At 43.5% G+C, this 26,523-nt stretch overlaps 1 protein-coding gene across 1 annotated transcript in view; it reads right to left on the reverse strand.

Moving 5' to 3' along the window:
* The window catches only part of LOC141103501 (occludin-like), a 143,227-nt gene that overhangs the window by 30,263 nt on the left and 86,441 nt on the right, over positions 1-26,523 (reverse strand). The window contains exons 5-8 of the mRNA XM_073593168.1: positions 17,601-17,755; positions 9,162-9,329; positions 4,102-4,273; positions 3,623-3,664 (exon numbers count right to left, since the gene is read on the reverse strand). Coding sequence (XP_073449269.1) covers positions 3,623-3,664; positions 4,102-4,273; positions 9,162-9,329; positions 17,601-17,755 — 537 coding nt within the window. The remainder of the gene's footprint in view (positions 1-3,622; positions 3,665-4,101; positions 4,274-9,161; positions 9,330-17,600; positions 17,756-26,523) is intronic.

A 26,523-nucleotide genomic window follows, 5' to 3' on the forward strand; every position in this document is an offset into this window, starting at 1 on the left:
TTAACCAAACACTGATAGAAGTCACAAGGCTGCTCTAACTGCTGATGAAAAAATATATTTAGCATCTTCTATTTACTAAAACTATTGCATTTCCATGTTCTATGTACTGTGGGAGACCAGATATAGTGAATGCAGGATCCTGGGTTTAGTAACACTTTAATTAAAAGGAAAAAATTGTGTTTGCTTTTCTTTCTTTATCCATTTTCCAAGAACACTAGCATAAAACTGAAGCAGACTGGGAAGAGTTATACTACCCCTTCAACTTTTTCTTTTTTTTTATGCCAGTGTTCAGTGGCAGCATCTCAAAATTGCTTCTCACCCAGTTTTTCTTAATGAACAATTAAGAAAATTTTGTAAATTAAATATAATCAAGCATATTTAACAGGCTAATTCTACCAAACCTGGAATGGAATGGATATGCCAGTTTTCTCTCAACATTTTGAACAACTGGCTTAAAAAAAAACAAAAAAACATTTAAACAACATTTTAATAAATTATACTGGGCTTGTACTACTGTTAATGATATTTGTTTTAGCAGAGGTAGTGTTTGCATTATTCAGTTTGTTTGAAAGAAACTTTAGGAAGACAGGTAAACACAATGTTTAACTTGCACAGGTTTCTAAATTCTGTTCAGTCACTCTTATAACAATATCACTCTTGTTTCTGGGTTCAGCTTTGAGCCTCCTGGTTTACCAGGTTGCTCACTGGACATAGGTAATGAAATGAACAATATGTAGGCTGGTAGCCTATATAGATAAAATATTTTTCTTTCTTATTTTTGGAGGGGGTGGTTGATCCTTTGAGGACTAACTGTTTTTGTGTACAACATTATCACATGTGTGAATGGGCTCCCGACTAGAGGTCGACCGATATATCGGCCGATATTTGGTGTTTTTGGATTAATCGGCATCGGCCGATTGTGCTGATAAAAAGGCCGATTATAACTTCAGTTCAACTTGCAAATGACTTCTGTAATAGAAGTCAATGCAAGTTGCCTGAAGTCTTTGGCGACTTCTCTCCTCTCTGGGCAGCCTGCCAAGTCTGATAAAAGAAGCTAAAAAGATACAATGTTTCTACTTATCAATGGACTTGTGTGTAGGGGTTCTCAGTTTAACCATTTAAAGACTAAATCTTTTCTGACATTTGTTGCTTACAAGTCAAAATCCTGTATTTTCTGCTAGAAAATCACTTAGAACCCCCAAAAATTATATATATATTTTTTTTAGCAGAGACCCTAGGGAATAAAATAGCAGTTGCTGCAATATTTTATGTCACACGGTATTTGCACAGCGGTCTTTCAAATGCAATTTTTTTTTGAAAATACACTAATGAATTAAAAAAAAAAAAACTAAGCAGTAAAGTTAGCCCATCTTTTTTCGTCCAAAAGTTTTGATTACCTGTTTTTGTGTATTTAATATTTAAGATATAGTTTTTTTTATCTAAATTCTACATACAAGTGAACTGATTGGAGGTTTGTTTTGTTTAATAAATGTTTAAATGTAAGACATTTTCTGTATCACTTATTACTTAAGGTTGCTTTCACACTGGAGCGGGCAGGCGTTGACGGTAAAACGCTGCTAGTTTTAGCGGCGCTTTACCGTCATTTTAGCGGCGCTATTCGGCCGCTAGCGGGGCGCTTATAACCCAGCTAGTGCCCGAGGAAAGGGTTGAATGCGCTGTAAAGCGCCGCTGCCGAATCGCTTTGCAGGCGCTTCGGCAGCGGTGCGCATTTATTTCAATGGGCAGAAGTGATGGAGGAGCGGTATACACCGCTCCAAAGATGCTGCTTGCAGGACTTTAACATCCTGCCAGCGCATCGCCTCAGTGTGAAAGCACTCGGGCTTTCACACTGAGACTGCAGGGGAGCCGTTTTGCAGGCACTATTTTTAGCCCAAAAGCGCCTGGAAAAAAGCCCCATTGTGAAAGGGGTCTAACTGTTAGATTTTATGAGATGAAGGGTAAAAAAAAAAGAAAAAAAAAAATCGGATTAACATATTGGGCCAAAAAAAAATTGGCATCATATATCGACCATCGTTCGCCACGATTTCTAAATATCGGCCAGAGAAAAACTCATAGCGGTCGACCTCTACTCCCAACGCACAGGAACAAACAATGGAAAAATAGACATGTAGCATTTTTTCTTCACTGGTTGGTTGAAGTGCTCTGGTGTGCTGCTAGGCATGTGTGACAGAGCTGCATTGCCGTTGGGGTGTTAATGGCACTGCACAAGGTTCATGCACATAATGCACGTATGTGCACATTACTACATTGCACTCCCTCAAAAAAGGTGTGTTTCAGACCTAACAGTCTTTTACATTGTTAATTCAGGGCTGGGTTCACACTAGCTGCGGCCGCGGCTCACAGCATGGGGTCCGGTGCATCCCTGTTCTCTGTTTCAGGTGCGAATCAGATCCAAATTTTTGCCTGAATTTGCACCTGAAATGCACCAGAAGACGCACAGGACCCTTCTGCAATTCAGACTGTCGCCGCCCCAGAGGTGTGTGAACTGGCTCCATTGAGAGCCGGTCACACTCTCCTGTCATGCGAATTTACATCAGTGTGAACCCAGCCTTAGTGTTACATTGACGTGCCTTTGTGACTGCTCCCCTGTTCCGACATCAGACACTGTTCAGTAGAGGCAGTGGCAGTTCAAGACATTGTATCACTTTCTGAACCTGGAATTAGGCACTGTAAAGCTTCAACTTGCAGGTTGCTGTAGCTGCAGTAACTGATATGTGAGCAGGGGAAAAGGCACTGAGACATTTAAATGTAACACTATCGCACCAAAGGCACAAGGTTTGAGAGTCAAGTATGCAACAGGACTGTGGGGCCAAATAGAAGACCTCTTGGTTCTCCAGAGTACCAGTATGACACAGCAGTTTTTAATGCCTTCACATGTGGACAGATTTTTGCAGATATAGGGAATCCATCCAAGACCTGGCTGCCTAACATTCACCACCAGCAAAAGGAACATGTCACAACTTTACATGTTCATACCTTGTTTAAGAAAAAAAAAAAAAAATGACATCTACATCTAAGACCTAATTGATCCAGAAGAAGGCAATATTTTATATATATATATATATATATATATATATATATATATATATATATATATATATATATATTTATTTTATGGTTCATTTACATTTGTTTTGGATCAATCTTCAAAGGACATTTGACAAACCATGAGGAGACACAATGTCACCTCCTCACTGCCATTTTAACCCCTAAAACCCAACCCACCACTGCACGCAGTTGTGGCACGGCCCCATTCAGTGCCGCCCGCCAAGTATGACAGTGGGGATAAATTGTGCCTTGCCACGTTAAGCGGCAAAGATTCTTCAACATGACAGAGTGAGTCCAGCTGAGTAAGACTGACTACTTCTATCTGTCCTCTTAAACTGATTCAAAGCAAAACATTTGAATGGGCTTTAATGAAAGCAGCTATTTCTGTGCCATATATTACTGCCTGAACTTAGTGTGCCCCAAAACGAGTATAAAACAAATGGCTACTTGCATCAAATCCTAATTGTGCATGTTTTACATTGTAAAATGATCCCTTTAGTAGGGAATATAATCACTAGGCATGTTTGATCTTACATGAAAGTGAGCCACTTACTCTTTTAAGGTCTTTGAGTCTGTTGTACTCCTCTGCCACCCCCTGCAATCACAAACACAAAGTAGAAAAGGTGAAGATACCAAGAGATTAGGATAGCAATTATACAGAGGTTCGTAACATCTCATATTCATAACCGTAATTAGTGTAGAGCAGCAAAGCTCATCCAGATCTATGCATTTATGCACATTTAAAATGTCTGTCCTTGTTCTGCAATTGAATAGTTTGCACTGTAATATTGGAGCAAACTGTATGTTCTATGGTGAACTCCCAAATCCCTGATGGAACAGTTTAGGTACATTTTTGATAGGGTGTAGTGTCAGGTATACTCTTAAGATGCTTACCATGACACCTAATCTGCATTTTGAAAACCACAGGTCTTTTTTAACCTTTAATTTTCTATATAAAAGTCTTGAACAGACATTAATGGATATAATGTACAGTTCTGGAACCAAATCATCTACAGCTGACTGCTGATGTACCTGGTACTGGGCAGTGCCATCTGTCAGTCCATCCAGCTGTTTGCTGAGCTGTTGCAGTTGGGTGTTGATGTTGTCCATTTCTGCACACATCTTCTTGTACTTCCTGAGATCAGAATCAAACTCTCGCTTGTACTCCTGCCGTTGAATGTCTGAAGTGATGGGTGGATAGACACTATATAAAGAAAAATTACACAGAACATTAAAGAAAATTTGCAAATAAAATACTGTGCAAAACTGTATACTTCTTTGCATGTTATATAGTATTGTAAACACTTCTGAAATTCTAGAATTGGGTTCATAAGGGAGGATTCTATTGCAGATTTTAAGGCTATTAAAGGTTAAAACCATTTATAACTTTTTTACAAACAGAATGAGATCAACTTACCTGGCTAGGCAATAATTGTCCCATCCTCAGCAGCTGTTGCTAGGAAATGCTCCTCCTAGAGTGCATACAAGTCCTAATAGCCAGCATTCTATCCACATGTTAAAAATATTTATTGATACATACCAATCTAAAACAAGGGTAGACCCAGCTAATCCTGGTGTTAGTCATAGTCAAAGCCTCTGGTCTACTACCTCCCATAAATACTTCCCAAAATGAAGGGGTGGATGACAGGTAAACATGGACCAGAAAATCCATAGATTGGGGAACCAAAATTACATACAAACAATCTATAGCAAAAACTGTTTTAAAATAATAATAATACAACAATCAACAAAATAACATTCAGAATGATACTGTGGGAAAAGTGATTACACCTAAACGATTACTAACACAGTGTTCAAGGTCATAAAGCATTATTAGACCCAGCTCCGGGCTCCCATCTCCCTATCATCCCTAGCTCCCAGCCCCCTCTAACCCATCCTGCCAGGTGTTTAGTTTTTCTTACCCAGTGAATTATAGCCACACTTCTGCCTAGCAGCACTAGGGTTGTCGGTTCAAATTCCAACTGTGGCACTACCTGCATGGAGTCTGCATGTTCTCCCTATGCATGCATTGGTTTCCTCTGTGTACTCCAGTTTTCTCCCACACTCCAAAGACATGCTGGTAGGTTAATTGGCACGTCTAAATTGACCCTAGTATGTGTATGTACAGTATGTGAGTTAGGGACCTTAGATTGTAAGCTCCTTGAGGACAGAGATGGATGTGATTGACTAATATACATGTAAAGAATTGTGTAAAATTGACAGCGCTATATAAATACCTGTAATGAATAAATAAAATAAATAATTACCTAAGTCAGGAGGAGAGGAAAAATCAGCGAGGGACCTGGATGGGGGAATCCAGGTCCTTCGCTGACACCATTTCTGCCTGTGGGAACCACTAATCCAGCGCCACAGATGGGCTTTCACTGTTTGGTCCCCTTGACTATCCTCTGCCCAATGTCAGTAGTCTTCTGGATCCTGAGTGAATCCCTCTGGTGGACAGCTAATGGGAACTGTCCACACCACACAGACAGTGAGGTAGGTACCTGGATGGAGGACACCAGCAGGAAGTGAACTGAGAAGAGAAGGATCTGTTCTGAATGAAAGCCTAAAGTAAGTGAAAACTGGGTTTTAAAAAGACTTTTTTTTCTCAGCAATCAGTCAGAGGGGGGAAGAGTCATCCCAGAGCTGAGCTTTAAATATTTCAATCTAAATCCCAACAATTATTAAAGTAGAAGGAAAAGTATCACAATACCTCACCAGTTATATGTTTTTCACCCTTATTACTGATCCACCCTGTATACATTTTGTAATAAATCACTTTCTACTGTTTTTTAATTGTTTTTTTTTTTTTAGATTTTAGACCACATAGCTCCGGTGCTTTTCTGTACAGTGGAGGGTCCAACAACAGTAATGAATACCAGGGAGCTGTGAAGTCATCTCATCGGCGCCCATATTTACCAAAATTGACAAGTACCAACCATCAACTGCCTCCCTCTGTACTGCTGTTCCCTACCATCAGCTGAACCATCTGTACTACCTGTCCCCCACTATCAACTGCCCCCATGTACTGTCTGTTCCCATAATCAACTACCCCTCCTGTATGGCCTGTCCACACCATCATCTGCCCCACCCTTTGTACTGCTTGTTTTTTTTCCTCCCACTGACACCTATGCAGGGACATTTTTTTACTTCCATTGCCACTACCGACACAGGCATTTTTTCCTTAAACTGATGCTGGCATTTCTTCTTTCCCCAGTGACGGTGGTATGTTGTGGGTACAGTACAAAGACCTGGGCTTATATGTTCAGAGTAATACAGTATATACAGTAAATACAGGGTTTATTAGTGGGGGTGGGATTTTATAAGTGTGGTTAAGAATGGACAGGCTCAGTAGGGGGTCTCCAGATTTCATTTTGAAAATCTGTTCATTTTGTTTTATATATGTGTTTATTAATGCCTGGGGAGTTGAGGACATGACATTTACAATGTATTAGGAGGAGAAAAAAATTCTGCACCTCAATGCCCTGTCATGGACAACATTCAATACTGATTATCTTTTAATAAAGTGGAACTTTAGAAAATGAAGTCCTGATAGATCACTTCAGACTGGTCCCTTTTGCAGGTATAGCTATGTAAAAAAATTTAAAATAAGTGCCTGTACTGTTTAAAATCCAATAATACACTGTTTCACTCTCCTCTGCACATGCTCAATTGCTCTCCATTTTTAAGCAGTTTTAGGCACTGCCACGTTTGTAGAGGCTGATCTTCTGACAGCCTTAGACCCCTTTCACACTGAGGCACTTTTCATGCGCTTTTGCGCTAAAAATAGCGCCTGAAAATTGCTTCCCATTCATTTCAATTGATGGCTTTCACACTGGGACGGTGCGCCGGCGGGGTGGTGCAAAAGGTCCTGCAAGCAGCATCTTTGGGGCAAGTTTGGAGCTCTTTAAAAAGAGCCTCAAATACGCCCCTGTCCATTGAAATTAATGGGAAGCGCTTCCAGAGAGCCGCGAAATGGCTCTTTTTTCTTTTCTTTTAAGGTCACGTTGTCACATGACCTCAAAAAAAGTGCACCGCTAATGCCACAAAAGTGCTGAAAAAATGGCGCTAAAGCCCAGCAAAAGCCCTGCAAAAACACCTGACATTTTATGGCCAGTTTTTGAGCGCCTCAGTGTGAAAGGGGTCTTTAAATCGGTATTAAACCCTGATATCCTTTACAGCCAAGGAAGCTTGAATTTAGAATTTTATAATTTTCAAGTTTCCGAATTTTGAATTTCCAAATTTGTCTAAATTCGTTAAAAAAACGGGACTGTAACTGTATTTGAAACTGTTAAATCGTTTAATTCTGCTTTACGATTTACTGCTGTTCAGGGGCTCTGGGCTTCTGCAAAATGACAGCCTCCAGCAAGAGGAATCAGGAGCAATGCTGGAGGCGATTTACAGCACACACTAATGTAGCAATGTAGACTACAATTATAAAGTACAGTGTTCCACAGGTATTTCTATGCATTGCATGTCCCTCTAGTGCTCAGTGTTATCAATTGACATCATATTACTGAGCCAAGTTAAAGGGATTGTGGGACGAGTAGTTCTACAGACTAATAATTGCTTTGCATGACCCTGTGCCTGTACTACACATCCCAGGGGTCTTTGCTGCCATCGGAGAGATTGCTGGGAAGAACTATTTAAGAAGCCAAAGCCTTGTCCTGTGCTCTCTTCCTCCTGGGCCTGACGTGAGAAGGACCTCTCCGTGCATGGAGAGAGAGTTTGTGGCCTACCATGCGGTGTAAACATTCCAACCCGAATGAGAAGGGCCTATCGCTGTTTGCTGTTCGTCAGACATCCATCCAGCACCACTTCGGTCACCTGCCATCTTTTGTTCTATGCTTCGCATCAAGAGATCAGAACGGCAGATCCGCTGCACGTGAGTCGCTTCAGGGGCTGCTGTCCGGAAGGGATTAAATTGGCCTGGTCAACGTGAGAGAGCAATCACCCGCCTTTACAAATCCTTTCTTATGGTTTCACTGGGACACTTTGCATAGACATCTTTACCTTGGGAATACTTTACTGAATCTATCTTGAACACTGTGCGTAGACACCTTTAGCTTCTACCATTTCAAGAAATCTTATCGCTTGCTATAACACCTTATTGGATACAATTAACAAGCTCCTACGTAACAGTAAACACCATCAGATCTGCAGCGGGGACATTGCTGTCATTATCGCTTTAAGGGCCCTATTGCTATTGCCACTAAGTCTGACCTCTCACTAGGGTTTAACGTTTATAGGCTGGGTGGGGTTTTCCCCTATTAGAAGTGTTCAGTATAACTAGTTAACCTTGTTTATTCTTTCAGGTGCAAGCAGTAATCCTTTGTACATGTGTTTATTTAATAGACTGTTTACCTGCAAATATCATATCTTGACTTGTGTTATTGGGAGGAATTCCTTTGCTGAGTTGGCGCTGTTGCCCAAAACTCAGCTGATCTATTACATCCTGTGAAAATATCTTCTTTGAACTGTCCTAGTAAACATTATCAAATTACAAACGCACAGAGTTGTCTGATTTATTGCTTTGAAGTGGTACAAAGATGTCTGAACCCAGAGTGTCAGGTGAGTTGGAATGTTCATTAGGTCATGGCAGTGCAGATGAGCAGATAAATCTAAGCTGCTTCTTAGGGGGTCGTGCTACACTAATTTTGGTAGCATAATTATGTGGAATGTATGTTCCTTGCTAAAGAACATTATTTTTTTATCAAGTTGTTATGAGTAACGTTCCGCTTTAACACAACACACACTTGTACTGTGGGCTTATGCGTATCTACTCAGATCTCCTCTTTGAAAATATGCTTTCCAAAGGCTAATCATATTACCCTAATGGAAGCTTTGAGCTTTACAATGAAAAGCTCTGCTGAAAATTTCAGAGCTTTTGAATCTATTGGAAAAAGTGTACTTTGTCCAATAAATACAGGCTCCTCCTGAGTAATATGACAGCTAGAGCCCTTGTTTTTCACTCACTAGTTTCAGTTCTGGAAGGAACAACCCTATAGAATTTATCCTCTGCCTTCCTCTGCCTTTTTTCCACTCCACTTCTGCTTTTTATCCGCTTGGTTCCAGTTATTTAATGCGCTTACCTGCCCCATTCATCTTCATCTCTGTCATCTCCAGATTCAAATGCTGTTGTATAATCTGTCTCATACTGAGACTCATCAAGTTCTGGATTCCTCCTCCATCTACGACCCCTGCGGACTGGAGGTCTACTTGTGCTCTGCTCCTGGGTCTCAGAAACTGATATAGGTGGGCTGTAATAGCATAAAAAAATGACAGTATAAAAGGGGTGAGAATAAATGTGAACATTGTCCTGGAACTGGTCAGAGTCAATAGGTTGGCATACAGTAGACTAGATTTAAATAGGAGCTACAGTCTGCTACCATCATTTTTAATAAAGACATCCTTGGTATTGTTAGGCAGCATTTTAGGATAGTCTTTTACATTAACCCTTTCATGCCTAAGCCTATTTCTGACATTTGGTGTTTACAAGTTAAAATCCGTATTTTTTGCTAGAAAATTACTTAGAACCCCCAAACATATATATATATATATATACATATTACCAGAGTAGCAGAGAATCTAGAGAATAAATAGCGATTGTTGCAATATTTTATGTCACACGGTATTTGTGTAGCGGTGTTTTAAACGCAACTTTTGGGGAAAAAGGACAATTTCATGAATTTAAAAAAAAAACGAAACAGTAAAGTTAGCCCAATTTTTTTGTATAATGTGAAAGATGATGTTACGCCGAGTAAATAGATACCAAACATGTCACACTTTATAATTGCACGCACTCGAGGAATGGCGACAAACTACGGTAACTAAAAATCTCCATAGGCGACGCGTTACATTTTTTTTACAGTTACCAGGTTAGAGTTACAGAAGAGGTCTAGTGCTAGAATTCTTGCTCTCGCTCTGACAATAACGGCAATACCTCACATGTGTGATTTGAAAACCATTTACATATGTGAGAGCGACTTCTGTATGCGTTTTCTTTGCTGCGTGAGCTTGCGGGGACGGGGGCGCTTTAAAAAATGTTTTCTCTTATTTATTTTATTTATTTTTATATTATTAAATTGTGTTTAAAAAAAAAAAAAAAGTTTTGATCACTTTTATTGCTGTCACAAGGAATGTAAACATCCCTTGTGACAGTACTAGGTGGTGAGAGGTACTCTTTATGGAGGGTTCGGGGGTCTAAAAGACCTCCAATCCTTCCATTGCACTTCAGAGTATTCAGATCGCCGAAAACGGTGATTCTGAATACTGTATATATTTTTAAATCCGGCGCCATTGGCAGCCGAGTAAACCGGAAGTGACGTTGTGACGTCGCTTCCGTGTTTACATTCAGGAGACTGGAACAAAGCATTTACGGCTTTGTTCCAGTCTATGGCTAGACGCCGGAAGTGCCGGATCACGGATCGGGTCTCCTGGTGTCCCCTCCTGCTCCTCCGGGATAACAACCGAGCGGCTTTTAGCTGCATCGGTTGTTATCCCTGGAAAGCCGATCGCCGGCTCTAAAAAATGGTACCAGGATGATGTCTGCAGCCGCGGGCATCATCCCGGTATAACCCCCGAAAGCCGAGGACGTATATATGCGTACGTTCAGCGCGAAGGGGTTAAAAAGTAGTTTTTCACTTGCCAGATATGTAGTAGTATTCCTCCTGAGCAAATTCTAACGATGGCCATTTCATCTGTGGGTACCTGAAGCCACAGCTTGTTTCTTTAGTGGATTTTGTGCAGCTGGATCTAGTTCTCTCGCCTGCGCAGTAATCACATGGTGCACCATGTTGACAAGTTGCCACTGCAATGGCGGCATCGATGGAAGTTCCCACCCTGTTGCTATGGCAACTTGTCAATAACAGAGGAACCAGAAGCCAAACTCCTCCTATAACGCTATGGAAATATTGCGATGTACAAAGCTAAGGATGCCCAAAGACTCCTGGGATATTGTTGTCTTCAATCCCAGGAATCCCAGGGGCTATTCATAATACGCCATTCGCCTAAGCGGCCACAAGCGAAAATGGCAGGAAAAAAAAAAGGGTATTTATCAAAAACAAAATAAGTTTGCAAAATACAAACATTGTATCCTTTACATGAGAATTAAAATTAAACAAACTGCAAAAAAGCGGGTATATACTGTAGCTGCTTTAAACACTGCATATGCTTACTGTAGTTAAACTGGCAAAAAAACCCACTAAAATAGAAATTCAAAATTACTATACTATACAATCCTAGGAATCAAACTACTTTCATATATTAAAGTATAACTAAAGGAAAAACTTTTTTTTAGTTTTGGATAGAGGGGAGAGGGATTAAAATGCTTGACAGATTTTATTGCTAAACATAGAGAAAGTGCTGCGCAATTTAAAAGTCCATATAGCATATATCATAAACTCCCAGTGGGTGCTGGTATAGATGAAACACTTGTAGTGCAGGTGACACACATATGATGGATATCTGATAGGTGCCAGTGATCCCTCCACCACAAACAGATGGCCTCTCACCTCAATGCTTTGACCTGAGACAGGTCACAGAGCAGGGGTCAGTAAACAGCTGACACTGGAATCCAGGCAAAATCACCACAGAAAGCCGCTCCCGGGTCTGTCCCAGTCAGTACATGAAATTAGGTAACAAAAAAGAGGGATCTAGTGCTCTCTGTTTTAACATTTATTGAAGTATAAAAAGTAGATAATACACTTACATTGAAGAGCACTCAAAGCCGAGTGCCGGCATAAACACATTCAAAGTGTCGTACGACATTGCCGCGGGTGACGTCATGCAAGCACCTGACCCCCGTACGCGTTACGTCCAAGGCAGGACTTCATCAGCGTGGGGCAAGGTGCACGCAGAGGGCCCGCTCGTGATATATGTAACTATAGCAACCAACAATGAGCCAATCACGGGACTGCACACACTGATCAGATGACCGGCTCTGTTGTAACAACATCCCGACAGGCTGAAACTGAAAGTAAATCAACAAGACCAATGCTGCTGTGCAAATGGTTGTCTATAATGGAGCAAATATAATTAAAATTACATATAGGGATAACAATCCTCATATATGATAAAATCAGTATTACACAAAGGAAAAAGAAAAAAGGAAAAGTAATATATAGAAACGCCATTCTCATATATAAATAAAAGCAAAAAGTACAATCCAATACAGCATATTACTAAAATATTATCATAAAAATAGACATCATCCACGGCCATCTCAGCGACAAGTCAATAAAATATAAAACCTACATTAAATGAAAAATAAAAAATAAGGTATAATATATAGAAATATAAAATTAAGAAACAAATATAAAATTAAAAAACAAAAATGAAATAAATGAGACAGGAGTGGGCGGGACTACCCAAGACACAAAAAACTCCACTATCTATTAGAGATGAAGCAGTTGAGATCGAAATCTACATTCATTCCTGCTGGTGACATAACTTTGGTTTCGTAAATCCAGAAGGATTCACGACGACTCAACTGTCTAATATAATGTCCACCTCTCCAGTGGCGGGGAACTTTTTCAATACCCCAAAATTTAAGACATTTGGGGTCTCTTTGATGACAGGTTCTGAAATGTCTTGAAACACTATGGGTCGTCACACCCCTTTTGATGTTGCTAATATGTTCACCTATACACACATGTAGAGCTCTTGAGGTGCGGCCTACATACTGCAGGCCGCAATCACATTCAAGCATATAGACCACCCCAAAAGATGTGCATGTAATAAGGTTTTTAATCCAATAGCATTTTTTAGTAACATTTGCAACGAATTCCTTACGTTTCTTAATGTTTCTACTGGAATTCTTACAGGTGGCACATCTGCCACACACATAAAAGCCAGACAAGAAGCTAAACAGCCTGTTGTCCGCCATTTTGGGTGGATCTACTACTCCAGGTGCCAGCCGATCACGAAGTGACGGTGCTTTACGGTAAATAAACTTAGGGTATTGGGGGAGGATTCTTCCCAAGGTCCTATCTCCTTTGAGTATAGGCCAGTGTTTAACTATGATTCTTTCTAGTTTCTTGTATTGGATATTGTAATCCAATACAATTTTATAACCAGCCGTATTATCCTCAACATCATTGGTCCTCATCTTATCTGCCACAATAGTACTCCTGTCTGTGAGTCTAACCTTCTCAGTTTCAGAATTAATCAGAGATTGTGCGTACCCTTTCTCATTGAACCTAGCTGCCAAAACCTGAGATTGTAGTAAAAAAATCTTCCTCAGAGGTACAATTCCGCCTAAGGCGGATAAATTGACCTCTGGGAATGTTACAGAGCCATGACCTATGATGGCAACTGGTTAATGGAATGTAGGCATTCCGGTCAGTGGCTTTAAAATGGTTTCTGGTCTGGAAACCATTATCACTCTTAAAAATTTCAAGGTCTAAAAAAGTGATCTGATGATGTTCAATGGTCCACGTCAACTTGATATTTTTAGTATTACTATTAAGTTTATCCATGAACAACTGGAGACTGGTCATATCACCCTCCCAAACCATTATTAGATCGTCAATGTACCTCTTATAACATAATAACTGGGGGGGAGGGTAATGGAAAACCACATCGTCCTCCCAGTGGGCCATAAAAAGGTTGGCCACACTGGGAGCAAAACGTGCGCCCATAGCCACCCCACGCATCTGTAAGAAGTACTCGCCACTAAACCAAAAGTAATTATTCAAAAGACAAAACTCAAGGCTATCTAATAGAAAAGCAATGTGATCCGTAGATAAATCAGTATTTGCATAGGCCCATTGAACTGAGGTGAGAGCTTCCTTGTGATCAATAATAGTATAAAGTCACACACAGTATAAAGTCACACACAGCAGCCACATCAGCAGTGATCAATATGCTCGAAGGAGTACATGGGAGGGTTTACAAAATCTGGAGAATCTGTTTGGTGTCCCGTAAGTAAGCTTTGGTGTTGGTAACAAGTGGTTGCAAAAAGAAATCGAGGTATTGACCCAGTCTAGAAGTGATTGTCATCCCTATATGTAATTTTAATTATATTTGCGCCATTATAGACAACCATTTGCACAGCAGCATTGGTCTTGTTGATTTACTTTCAGTTTCAGCCTGTCGGGATGTTGTCACAACAGAGTCGGTCATCTGATCAGTGTGTGCAGTCCCGTGATTGGCTCATTGTTGGTTGCTATAGTTACATATTTCACGAGCGGGCTGTCTGGGCGCACCTTGCCCCACGCTGATGAAGTCCCACCTTGGACGTAACGCGTACAGGGGTCAGCTGCTTGCATGACGTCACCCGCGGCCATCTATTTACGACACTTTGCATGTGTTTATGCCGGCACTTGGCTTTGAGTGCTCTTCAATGTAAGTGTATTATCTACTTTTTATACTCCAATAAATGTTAAAACAGAGAGCACTAGATCCCTCTTTTTTGTTACCTAATTTCATGTACTGACTGGGACAGAACCGGGAGCGGCTTTCTGTGGTGATTTTGGCTGGATCGCAGTGTCAGCTGTTTACTGACCCCCGCTCTGTGACCTGACTCAGGTCGAGACATTGAGGTGAGAGGCCATCTGTTTGCGGTGGAGGGATCACTGGCACCTATCAGATATCCATCATATGTGTGTCACCTGCACTACAAGTGTTTCATCTATACCAGCACCCACTGGGAGTTTATGATATATGCTATATGGACTTTTAAATTGTGCAGCACTTTCCCTATGTTTATCTTTCTGAGGTTTTGTTTTGAATTAGCCTTTTGTGCTTGCTAGCAGTTTAGCTTTGGGTCCTTTTTGGTCAGCGCTGGATTTCTCTTTTATTATTCAGATTTTATTGCTGTCTGTTCCCCCGTTAAGGAGATTCACCCTCCCTATTTGTCCTGTTACCATTATCATTGAAAGTGAAAGTAAAAGAAAACCCCACATTTTGGGTTGTCCCCAAAAAAGTAATAGAGGGGAACTCTTCCAGTGAGTATACTAGTTCCAGTGACTTGGTGATCCCCAAGGGATTCCCTTAATTTGCAGGTATTCTCACTTCCTGTTTGGCTATGGGACAGGAAGTGATGGTAGCTCTCCGCATCAAAACACATATGGTGACAAAAAATCTGACAGGGGTTATAACCCTCCTTTGCTCTATCCAAAATGAAAAAAACAGTTTTACCTATAGTTCTACTTTAACACAATGGATCCCCACATTCTGAAGATCCCTTGAAGAAAAGCTTAATCTACAGCACTTTATTATGACATTAGAGATTTTAGATGTACTTAGGTACACTTTTGTACATATCAGCCAGATAAACTAATTTCACTTTTTTTTTTTAAGTGCTCAGATGATAGACAGAATCAAATGCCACATGCATTTTACATTTACAAGGCATTGGTTAAAGCCCACTTCTAGCTAGTTTTGTCTGAGGAAGGGATAGAGTATTTTTCAAGTTTTATAACTGTGTTATAAATATGTCAAATGGAAACACATCCAGCAATAAATACATTTCAGTGGTGAGCAGAAGGGTTAGAAAACCATAAAGGATCTTTTTCCTGTCTCCCCATTAAGGGGATTGTCAGGATAACAAAATGTTTTTAAGTGAGGATAAAATGGCCCTAATGGAGACACATACAGCAATTAAACGCAACAGAGGTTCTAATACTTCCCCACTGTACCCAACACTGGCTGGAATTGGACTTCTTTATTCTGTGTTAATAGAGAAAACATACAAATATGCACTTTTTTTTTTAACTGATCTTCATTATTTGTAAAAGAAATTAGGTATTCTTGCCTGGTTGTGTTCTAAATTAATACTATTTAATACTATTCTGGATCATTCACCTCTAAAAGCAGTGTTGCCAACCTACCAGATTGAAATTTACTGGCACGACACCCAAAATTTACTGGCAAGGCCAACTTTTTACTGGCATTTTACAAAATTTTATTTTTAAGTGCAAATTTCAGTATTTAGGCTACAAACAAGTACACTAGGCAAATAGCAATGTGATTTGAGGTAGATATTAAGGTAAAAATAAACATATTTTTGTTAACTTCAATATAATAAGGGTGGATTATTTAGTCCATCAGTTTTTGTCACTAATGTCCAACTGGAGAGATTTCCCCTTCACTTCTGTTCCATAACCACCACAGAAAGTGAGGGGAAATCCCTAGGATCACCAGAATTTATGTCCCCAATTCTAAACACCTCCTGTCACCATCACCCACATCACCTGCCACCATCACCCCCTGCCACCATCACCTCCATCACCTGTCACCATCACCCCCTGCCTCCACCATAACCCCCTGCTTCCATCACCTGCTGCAACCCTCACTCCCTGCCATCATCACCTGCTGCAACCACCTAACCCTGCCACCATCACCATCACCTGCTGTCACCATCACCCTCTGCCACAACCATCTCTCCCTGCCACCATCACCTGCTGCAACCATCACCTGCTGCCACCATCACCCCCTGCCACAACCATCACCCCCTGCCACAACCATCACCCCCTGCCACCATCACCCTCTGCCACAACCATCACCCACTGCCACAACCATCACCCCCTTCCACCATCACCTGCTGCAACCATCACCGACTGCAACCATCACCCCCTTCCACCATCACCTGCTGCAACCATCACCCCCTGCCACCATCACCTGCTGCAACCATAACCCCCTGCCACCATCACCTGCTGCAACCATCACCCCCTGCCACTATCACCTGCCACCATCACCCCCTGTCAGCATCACCTGTCACCATCACCTGCTGCAACCATCACCCCCTGCCACCATCACTTGCTGCAACCATCACCCCTGCCACAACCATCACCCGTTGTCACCATCACCTGCTGCAACCATCACCCTCTGCCACAACCATAACCCCCTGCCACCATCACCTGCTGCTACCATCACCCTCTGCCACCATCACCCCCTGCCACAACCATCACCCCCTGCCACAACCATCATCCCCCTGCCACCATCACCCCTTGCCACCATCACCCCCTGCCACAACCATCACCCCCTGCCACCATCACCTTGTGCAACCATCACCTGTCACCATCACCTGCTGCCATCACCCCCTGCTGCAATTATCATCTGTCACCATCACCTGCTGCAACCATCACCTCCTGTCACCATCGGCTGGGCTGTCACTCCGTCCCCATGGACTCTGAATTGCCTGGACAGGCCACCATGAGGGCTCCTCCGTTCCGCGTGCTCAGCCTCCAGGTTACTGTTTTTAAAGACATGACATCACTCACCTGAGCCAGTAGCACGTTGCACAGCCTCTGTAAAATCCACCCGCCAGCCTAATACCAGATCGGCTCGGCAAGCTCCAGAACTGCGCATGCGCAGTTCCAAGCCGACCCGGTCACAGCTATTTTTTAATGCCACTTTTGCCCTACAATTTGAATCTGACAGCACAGTTTTAAAGCTCTCCATTTGGATGAGGATGATTTTCCAAAAAGTGCGAATGTAAAAAGACTACAAAAAATTGATGACTATATTGATATTTACAAAATGAAAGGATATCCAGTCTTTATTGTACTCACACATCGAACACATACCTGCTGGTGAGTGGGCTGTTAACTCTTTCTTCAAATTCATGCCTTGGTGGCTTGTAGATGCTGCTATTGCTCAGGGCCTTGACAGGATTCTGTGACTTTTCTGAGTAGATCATAGTTGCAGTTTCATCTAGAGGGCCACCTGGAACACTTTTCACCTAAAAAAAATATGATCATACATAGAAAAATTTTAATTTATGAAATGTTAAATCATTAGAATTGACCTTAAAGTTTCTTTAGTTTTGGACGGAGTGGAGACAGATTAGAACCCTTGTCAGTTTTTATTGCTGTCTGTGCCCCTATTAGGGAGATTCATCCTCTCTATTCCTCCTGTTTATTGTTATCGTTAAAAGTGAAAGTAAAGAAAATTCCAAATTTGTGGTTCTTCCAAGAAAAGTAATAGAATGGAAATCTTCCAGTGGGGACATCAATTCTGTTAGCCTGGGGGTCCCTAAGAGATTCCCTTAATTTGCAGGGATTTCCTCTCACTTCCTGTTTCAGTTATGAGACAGGAAGTGAAGGTAAATCCCCCTAATGGGACACAGATAGCAAAAAAGAAACCAACAGGGGTGCTAACCTGGTGCCCAGCAAGTTCCTGTAGGTGCTCAGCATGCAGCCCACTGTGCTCCAAACCTCAGTGTAGGTCTGGAGTACATTGTGATTTATACTTATATAGGACTTTTCTCTTGTAGTGTAAACAAAGCCACTGGCTTGTTAATTCAGGAGCGATGATAGACCAACACTTGCTTGCAGGTTTGCTTACCCCACCATCCCTGCTTTCTTCTGCTGTTCTTCTGGTTAGGTCTTTAGTCCAGCCATTCACTCTTCTGACCATGTCCTTGCTCTAGTCAAACTGCTCCCATCATAGCTATTGCTCATTTGTTAAGCTGCTGCTTTCCCAGTCACCTCTTCCTCGTTTAGTCACTCCTCTCCTTGACACCCCCCCCCCCCCGCCCCCCCATCAAACTGCTACTTTCCCAGCCATGTCTTATTCCTAGTTAACCTACCCCTCTCCGAACACCTTTACCCTAGTTGGACTGCAGCTATCCCTTCCCCAACACACATAGCAGTACCCTTCAGTGAAAATGCTTAAGTTGCTATTTTTAACCACTTTTTTTTCATTAATTTATTAAGCTACCCCCAAACACAACAAAATACACAAGCTAATATGCAAAAAGGAACACAAGAAAAAGGACATTCTGTAACAATGGGTCTTGAAGCCTGTACAGTGTGAACAGGGTGTTGTTTATGCGTCTAAAACTCTCTGAGGCTATGAGCAGGCATTCGAAGGTAATAAACAGAGACAAAGTGTATGGACACACATGCACATCCAAGTCTGACAGATGTGTAGGGGTGAGTGTGAGAGCCTGAACGCACACTGCCTGCTTTTGGGGCCATGCCCTCATCTCTGTATATCTGTGTATATCCATGGACTCAGGCCCAAGGTCCAAATAAAGGGCTATAAACGGCTAAGACTAGAAGTCCCATATTTTAACAAAATTGGCTTGCAAATAGTTGAGAATACTGGATAGTTTCTCATTACCAGCATTAAAATTACTGATTTACTTAACTTCTTGAAAATGAACTTCAGTTTTTTTTTCGGGGTTAGGCTATTGTCTGTTTGGCAGCCAAAAACAAATATGTAGCCAATAAATAGAAAGAGTTCTAGAATCATGTGGTAGGAGAGGGCCACCCATGGTCCCGAGGGACTACTATATGAAACAAGGTTTGAAGGAGACCAAATATTCTGGACCAAAATGCAATCAGGTTTGGGCAGGACCACCACATGTGTAAAATTTCACTATGTTGACCAAACCTCCTGAAACATTTCTCACTGTAATTCGTGATAGCATGAGCTATTCAAGTTGGTACCCAATATCATCTAAAGAAAACTTAATAGGCTGCTTCTAGAATGGTCGTCTTAAAGGAGCATTTTTCTATTGTGGATCAGATTTTGCTCCCATCCTCCAGTTCTAGTGAGTCTGTAAGATCCTGCTCCCATTTTTAGACATATGAAAGAGGTGAGTGGGCTCTCCCATAGATGAGACATATAAGTGCAGCACCCTCTAGTGTACTAGAAGTATAGTGCTATGTTTTTGGTAAGAGAAGGTAAATTTCCAGGTTTGGCTGGCAGCCAAGCCTGGGTGTGTTTTGATCTGACTTGGGAGTAACTCAGGGCAGAGCTGGGTGACTCACAGTCAGCATCACCAAGACCTCCCACTTCTTTCCAGAATGTCCTAGTGTTTTCTGGAAAGGAAGAAGGAGAGGTGGGGTGGAGTTTTCTGGGGTGTTCTGGGGAGCCCTGACCAACCCCCAACCTGGATTGGCAGGGGGCAGGCCTCCTTAAATACCTAGAGTCAGTCCAGCTGGGGAGGAGTTGGTGATCGGGTGGAAGATGTAGATGGAGTGTTAGGCTGTCAGGGCCTTTGAGGGAGCTCCCCAGTCTGGGGGGAGGGGGTGACCTTAGGCCTGGGCTCGGGACAAGAGGACAGCAGGAGAACACTGCCGGGCAAGTCTCCAGCAGTTCCCCAGAGGCAGCCAAGAGAGCTGGTGAGTGACACACAGTCAGGAGGACTGGGAGAGGACTGGGATGAGCAGTCTGGGATGGGTGCAGAGCCAGTCAGGAGGATTGTTGTGGCATGGGCAGTGGAGAGGGGCAGCTGCAGCCAGGAGGGCTGGCAGGGCCTGAAGAGGCAGTGCTGGGAGCAGTAGCCACATGAACAGCACTGGGACTACCTACAATTTTGCTACACTAAAGGGGCCCGCGGTCCCTGCCTGCAAAGGGAATCTGCTTTAGGCCTGGCTGAGCTAGTGTCAGGCCTATAAATCAGTGCTAGCTGGTCCAGGAAGTGCAGGCAAGTGATGTGCTGGAGGTGTTGAGGAGAGATAGTCTGCAAGCAAGTGTAGTGCTGGAGTTGAAGAAAGGAGTTGTATATATCGGAGGTGTATATAGTTGGTCCCAAATATTTTTCTGCATTCAGTTAGGTATCTCATGAATATCCCATCCAAGTTCATTCCCCTCAATAAAAATACAAACAAAGTTCAAGGATTGTTTTTTTGCCTAAGAGTGAATGAGAACTGTGTACCTGGCTGGGCAGGGTGACAGACAGACCACAACACTCAACAGCCCTTACGAGGGTACCACTACATTTGGGGGCTTGTTCCAGGACTGTCTGTTCATGGGTAACCTGCCAGCCGTTGCCTCTAGCAACCGAAGTTAACTGAGCAGGGGTAACTGTACTTTGTTCCACCAATTGAGGGATTGAACTCAAGGGAAGGATTTCTGTGCTCTGCCTGCTATTCATTACTACAGTAACAACAAGTGCCGTTGCCCATAACAACCAGCGGGAGCTGCCTGTCAAATTATTGCTGCCTGCTCACCTAGTCGCCCAGCCATGGCTGGGGTGGACACTTGTGCTTTAAATCTGCAATTCAGTAACTTTCTATCATGTGCTGTCACCCGTGGCAACCATGGTGGGTGATCGCGCCCATGGATTACAACTATGTCCAGCGCTCTGCTATTGCTGGACATCTTGAACTTTTGCTTCAAACTTCTGCATAATACTGTAAAGTGTGCCTGGAGATGTCTACTGTTGCCCGGGGTGATCGGGGTCAGCCTGTGGGTGCCTGCGGGCGGGACTGTGCTAAAAGTGTTCTCTTCAGTTAGACACGGGTTACAAACTTTATTGTTGCTACCGACAACCACCGGAAAAGTCAGCGGTCATCTGCTCTCAGTTGCTCAGGCACAGTTGGTGCTGAGCGACATGCCCAGACAAGTCCTGCTAGTTCCAGTGAGCCTGCAAATTTCAGTTAGTCTAACAAGGAGTTACAGCAGAACGCCGGGGGAGGGGCCTGCCTATCAGTTTCACAGACGCCAGTCTGTCTGGAAGAAAGGGGGCGGTGCCACGCCCTAGAGGAGACCCAGCTTTCTCAGCTAGCAGACACCACAAGGCAGAGGAGCAAGATGGCAGAGTGTGCTAGTGTGTTTCCAGCGCTGACCTGATTGCCTGATCTGCAGGTGCGCACACTGATGGACACCGGTGTCCAGTTGGAGCATCGCGGGGGATTCGTGGACTTGCAGTCAGGACTGTGTCGTGTGCAGCCTCGGAAGTTCTGGAAGGCTGGAGCGGGCCTGGAATCGCAGAAAAGCGGGGTGGAGCCTGAGCCTGGTAACTCCCCTGCGAACATCAGTGGCATGAGGGAAGAGGAGTCTATCATGGCCAGCGGCCTGGTTGCGGACCTGGTGACAGTAAGTACTGCCCAGCAGGAACCACAAATTGTCCCTGAAATGCCGGCCGACCCTGTGTCCCTTGATAGTCCCATCTGGAAGGAGCCAGTGTTGGAGGGGGATGTGCCCTCAGGTGAGCCAGAAGGGGAATGCGAGGACAGGGCCATAGATTGGGGTTCCCCCAGATTGCAAGCCAAGTTTGGGTCCCTGGAGAAGTTATCAGAGTGGTCATCGCACAGCAGCAGCTCGGAGGAGGAATGGGAGACATGAGGTTCCCAGGTCCTGGAGGTCCAGTCCAAAGGAAGAGATGTGCCAGACTTTGCTGAGGGAACTGAAGAAGCTGCAGGAGCCCCCATCAGCAGCAGATAACTCTTTTAAACAGACCCTCCACCATCCAGACCAGAGCAGCTGAATACAGGCAGTGGATCAAGAGGTCCTCCAATGCTTGTGTCCTGCCAGGAAAAGGAAAGCCCCGAGAACTGCCCAGGTTTTTCAGGTTCCAGCAGGAAGTTCAATGCAAAGTTGCTCTGGAGTGGGGTCTGGATTACCCTTATGTCCCCAAGACCATAGACATCATTGAGAACTCCCGGGGAGAGTGGGAGGATGACCTGGTTTGCGAGCATCTGCATATCCCTAAGCCTCTGTGGGTGTCAGAATGTGAGGAGACCTGGGCCCACTTTGAAAACATTCAGAAGGAATGGAGCCTGGGGAGAGCAATTTACAAGGACAGAGTGATGGTCGTGAAGAAAGGACAGCCTGCAAGAAATCACTCTGTCTCCATCAGGGAGGAAGGGGGCAGCAGGAGGAGACCTGCATTTCTATGCGTGAGGAGGACTGTTGGGATGTACAGCCCACTATGGAAATGGTCAAATGAACTGCTTAAAGGCTGCAGAATGTGTTCTGTCTCCCTGACTCTTTTGCAGGATCAGCAGCCTGTCACCCTGTGCTGTGCCCAATGGATGGACTTTGCTGTTGATGGACACTGGGTGAGGTCTGATTCCTACTTTAACTCTTTAAGGAGCCTGTCAGTCTGGGGAGGGGCCCCTCCCACCAGGAACTCCAAAGAGAACCACTTCATGTGCTGTATTTTTTTCCTCTGTTTGTTTCTCTCAGCTGGTCATAACCCCCTCCTGACAGAACAAAACAAAAAAAATGTGTTGAAGTGATGCATGTGGTCTGGACATTTAATGTTTCTGTCAGCAGGATGCAAACCACCTCCTGACAGAAAATCCTGTAAAGTGTATAGATAGTTGTTAGGATAGGATGTTGATGTGTTTTTGTCTTCACAGGACTTCTTTGGATGGGACGGCTGTCCATCCATCTCTGGCTGGTGTCAAGTATCCCACAGGCAGAGTATTTCCCTTAAGGGGGAGGTGCTCTGGCTCAAAATGTGATGTTTTATGTTGCTGTTAACTACAGGGACGTGTAGTTACGTGTATAGTGTGATGTATATGATGTAAATACCAACAAAATACCTTCTATTTTTGTACATATTCATTTGTGCATAGCCCCGTCCCAGTTTGTTCAGTTTTCCCCTTCCAAAACTGTATTTTTCTTGAGATGCCCTTGTTCCTGTGCCCAGGAGCCTATTTTTGTAAATTCCTAGCTAAGGGACTAGATGGATGTTGGAGGGGGGGGGGGGGGGTGAGTGTAGCACCCTCTAGTGCTCTAGTGTGCTAGAAGTATAGTGCTATGTTTTTGGTAAGAGTAAGTAAATTTGCAGGTTTGGCTGGCAGCCAAAGGGAAGGAGGAGAGGTGGGGGTGGAGCTGTCTGGGGTGTTCTTGGGAGCCCTGACAAATCCCTAACCTTGATTGGCAAGGGGCAGGCCTCCTTAAATACCTAGGGCTAGCCCAGCTGGAGAGGAGTTGTTGATCGGCTGGAAGATGGAGATGGACTTGGTGTTAGGCTGTTGGGGCCTTTGTGGGCGCTTCCCAGTCTAGGGGGGGACCCTCATGCAACCCACAGAGGTGTCCTTACCAGGAGGCACAGGAGGAGCAAGAGAGGACATCAGGAGTACACTGCCGGGCAAGTCTCCAGGAGTTCCACAGAGGTAGCCAAGAGGCTGTCAGTAGGACTAGGGCATGTCAAAGAGGACTGGGATGAGCAGTCTGGGATGGGTGCAGAGCCAGTCAGGAGTATTGTGGTGGCATGGGCAGTGGAGAGGGGCAGCTGCAGCCAGGAGGGCTGGCAGGGCCTGAAGAGGTGGGGCTCGGAGCCATAGCCACATGGACAGCTAGCACTGGGACTACCTACAATTTTGCTACATCTAAAGGGGCCTGCGGTCCCTGCCTGCAAAGGGCATCTGCTTTAGGCCTGGCTGAGCTAGTGTCGGGCCTATAAATCAGTGCTAGCTGGTCCGGGAAGTGCAAGCAAGCGATGTGCTGGAGGTGTTGAGGAGAGATAGTCTGCAAGCAAGTGATGTGCTGGAGTTGAAGACTGGAGTTGTATATACCAGAGGTGTGTATAGTTGGTCCCAAATATTTTTATGCAATCAGTTGGTCATCTCATGAATATCCCATCCCCATTCAAGTTTTTTCCCCTCATTAAAATACTAACAAAGTTCAAGGACTGGTTTCTGCCTGAGGGTGAATGAGAACTGTGTACCTGGCTGGGCAGGGTGACAGACGGACCACAACACTCAGCAACCCTTACAAGAGTACCACTACATAAGCCTGAGAAATCCCAGGGAATGCAGGCAGACATGCTCAAAGACCAATTTTGTAAACAGAAATTCTAAGTTCCTTGTAAGGGACGTAATCCAATGTCCAATGTCAGAGTTGAAATGATTGATGTTATTCCACTCCAGGCACTTTATGATGTCCTTGCAAGGTTGCCTAAGGAGGAAAAGCGTGCAAGGCTGGGAAATAATGTACTTGGGTAACGTTATTGGTAGTCCAATAGACAAGAACGCTGGATGCTCCATGCTCATGTGGGAAGTGTGTGTTGTTGAAGATAGGCAACAAGGAAAAAAAGAGGGACATCGCCCTACATAAGTATCAGACTGAATCCCAAAGCCTTAAGCTATAGAGCTTTAGGAGGATATGTATGCCTTATTAGGAAGCCAAAGTAAAGCAGTGAGTGGGATTGAGCCACAAATCATCAGTTCTAGAAACTGAGATTTGTGTGGCTTTTTTTTTTTCCAATAGGTTTTTGTTGGTTTCTCACATTAAATAAATACCGTTGTTCAAGGTTAGACACAATGTAAAGACAATCTTCAGCCGTACATGCATAGCACACATAAAAGAGTAAGCAATGTATCCTGGCAACAGGTGTGTAAACTATAAGGAGACTGAGATGTAGCTAACCTTGACAAACTATACTCAAGTATATCTAGGCTTTGAAAAGACTAGAAAGCAGCAGAGAAAAGGAAGACTAAAAAGAAAATGACTGTAATTAAAGAGTAAAATAATTTTAAATATATATAAAAGAATAAAAGTATAAAAAAGTTAAACATCACTTAACAAATATAAAAAAATGGATGCAATACTGACTCACCCTAAACAAGGGGTGGGGTTTCCAGAGCCAGGGGGGGTTCCCAGAGCCAGAGGGACCAGAGTTAGGGAAAGATGGCTCCAAAGGAAACTCTCCGCAGTATAAGCATCAAAACAATTTTATTAATACACATGTTGCAAACGTATCAAAAAGATTCAAACCTTCACCACACCAGGATAAAAAACATTTGTGACAACATTGTTAAGAAGTAAAAGAAAGTAACCCGGGCTCTCATTCATACATCCACTCGCACCAGACAACAGACTAAATAAACAATAATGGTGGCTGGCTGGACAGCAATTTCAGGTAATCAGCCATGGCCAGTAATCGGGGCAAAAGTCACATACTATCAATGTGGGGGCCACATTAGTTGATAGTCCATTGAAAAAAGAGCCAACACATGGTACACAGTGGAGAGGCAAGGTGGACAATAAGCAATCACAGAAGCGCTGACAGGCACAGATTCACATGGTTCAAGCAGTGAGTGTATGCGGCAGCAGATAGTTTGCACTGAAAGTAGACAGGAGGACGGAGGGAGGAGAAGGAGGAGAAACACAGCAAGCTGATAGTCACAGATGGGGAAGGATCCACACGGCGGTGGCAAGTGCATTTCTATTAAGCATGTGATAGCGGGAGCAGCGTCCCAGGAGCAATCTCACCCGGTATCCCGCTAAATCTCTGGTCCTCCCCGACAAGCTGATTCCTAATGAGGACAATCTCTACTCAACTCCCCCTCAGCATACTTCCGGGATGGCTGCAGGCATCAGTGTTGGAATGCAGCTGATACCATGTGAGAAATCCTCATGAACGCTGTGCAGTCTGTGTGGAGCGATGTGGGGTGGCAGGTGTATACGCCGTATGAATGAAAGGAGAAGCCTGGTCAAATGACATAATGATGTCAATGCATTTGACACACACACACTCGATGCATTTGACACACACTCACAGGGTCACGTGAGCTTCGTCAGGACACTGTGGGAGTCCATCCTGGAGCTTATAACGGGTAACAAAAGTTCCCCCCTCTTTGATTTCTCCCATCACTGACCACAGTCTTAAAGAACCACGTCATAGATTAACCAATAGAGGGATGAAGATGCGTGTGTCTAATAGGCTCTTGATGTCATATTGTTCAAATTGCAATTGCAAATATCGTTTTTGGTCATTGGATCAGCTAGATAATACATCCAGACATATGAAGAACACTG

This window comes from Aquarana catesbeiana, linkage group LG01 (genome assembly GCF_042186555.1).
Source record: "Aquarana catesbeiana isolate 2022-GZ linkage group LG01, ASM4218655v1, whole genome shotgun sequence".
NCBI lineage: Eukaryota > Metazoa > Chordata > Amphibia > Anura > Ranidae > Aquarana > Aquarana catesbeiana.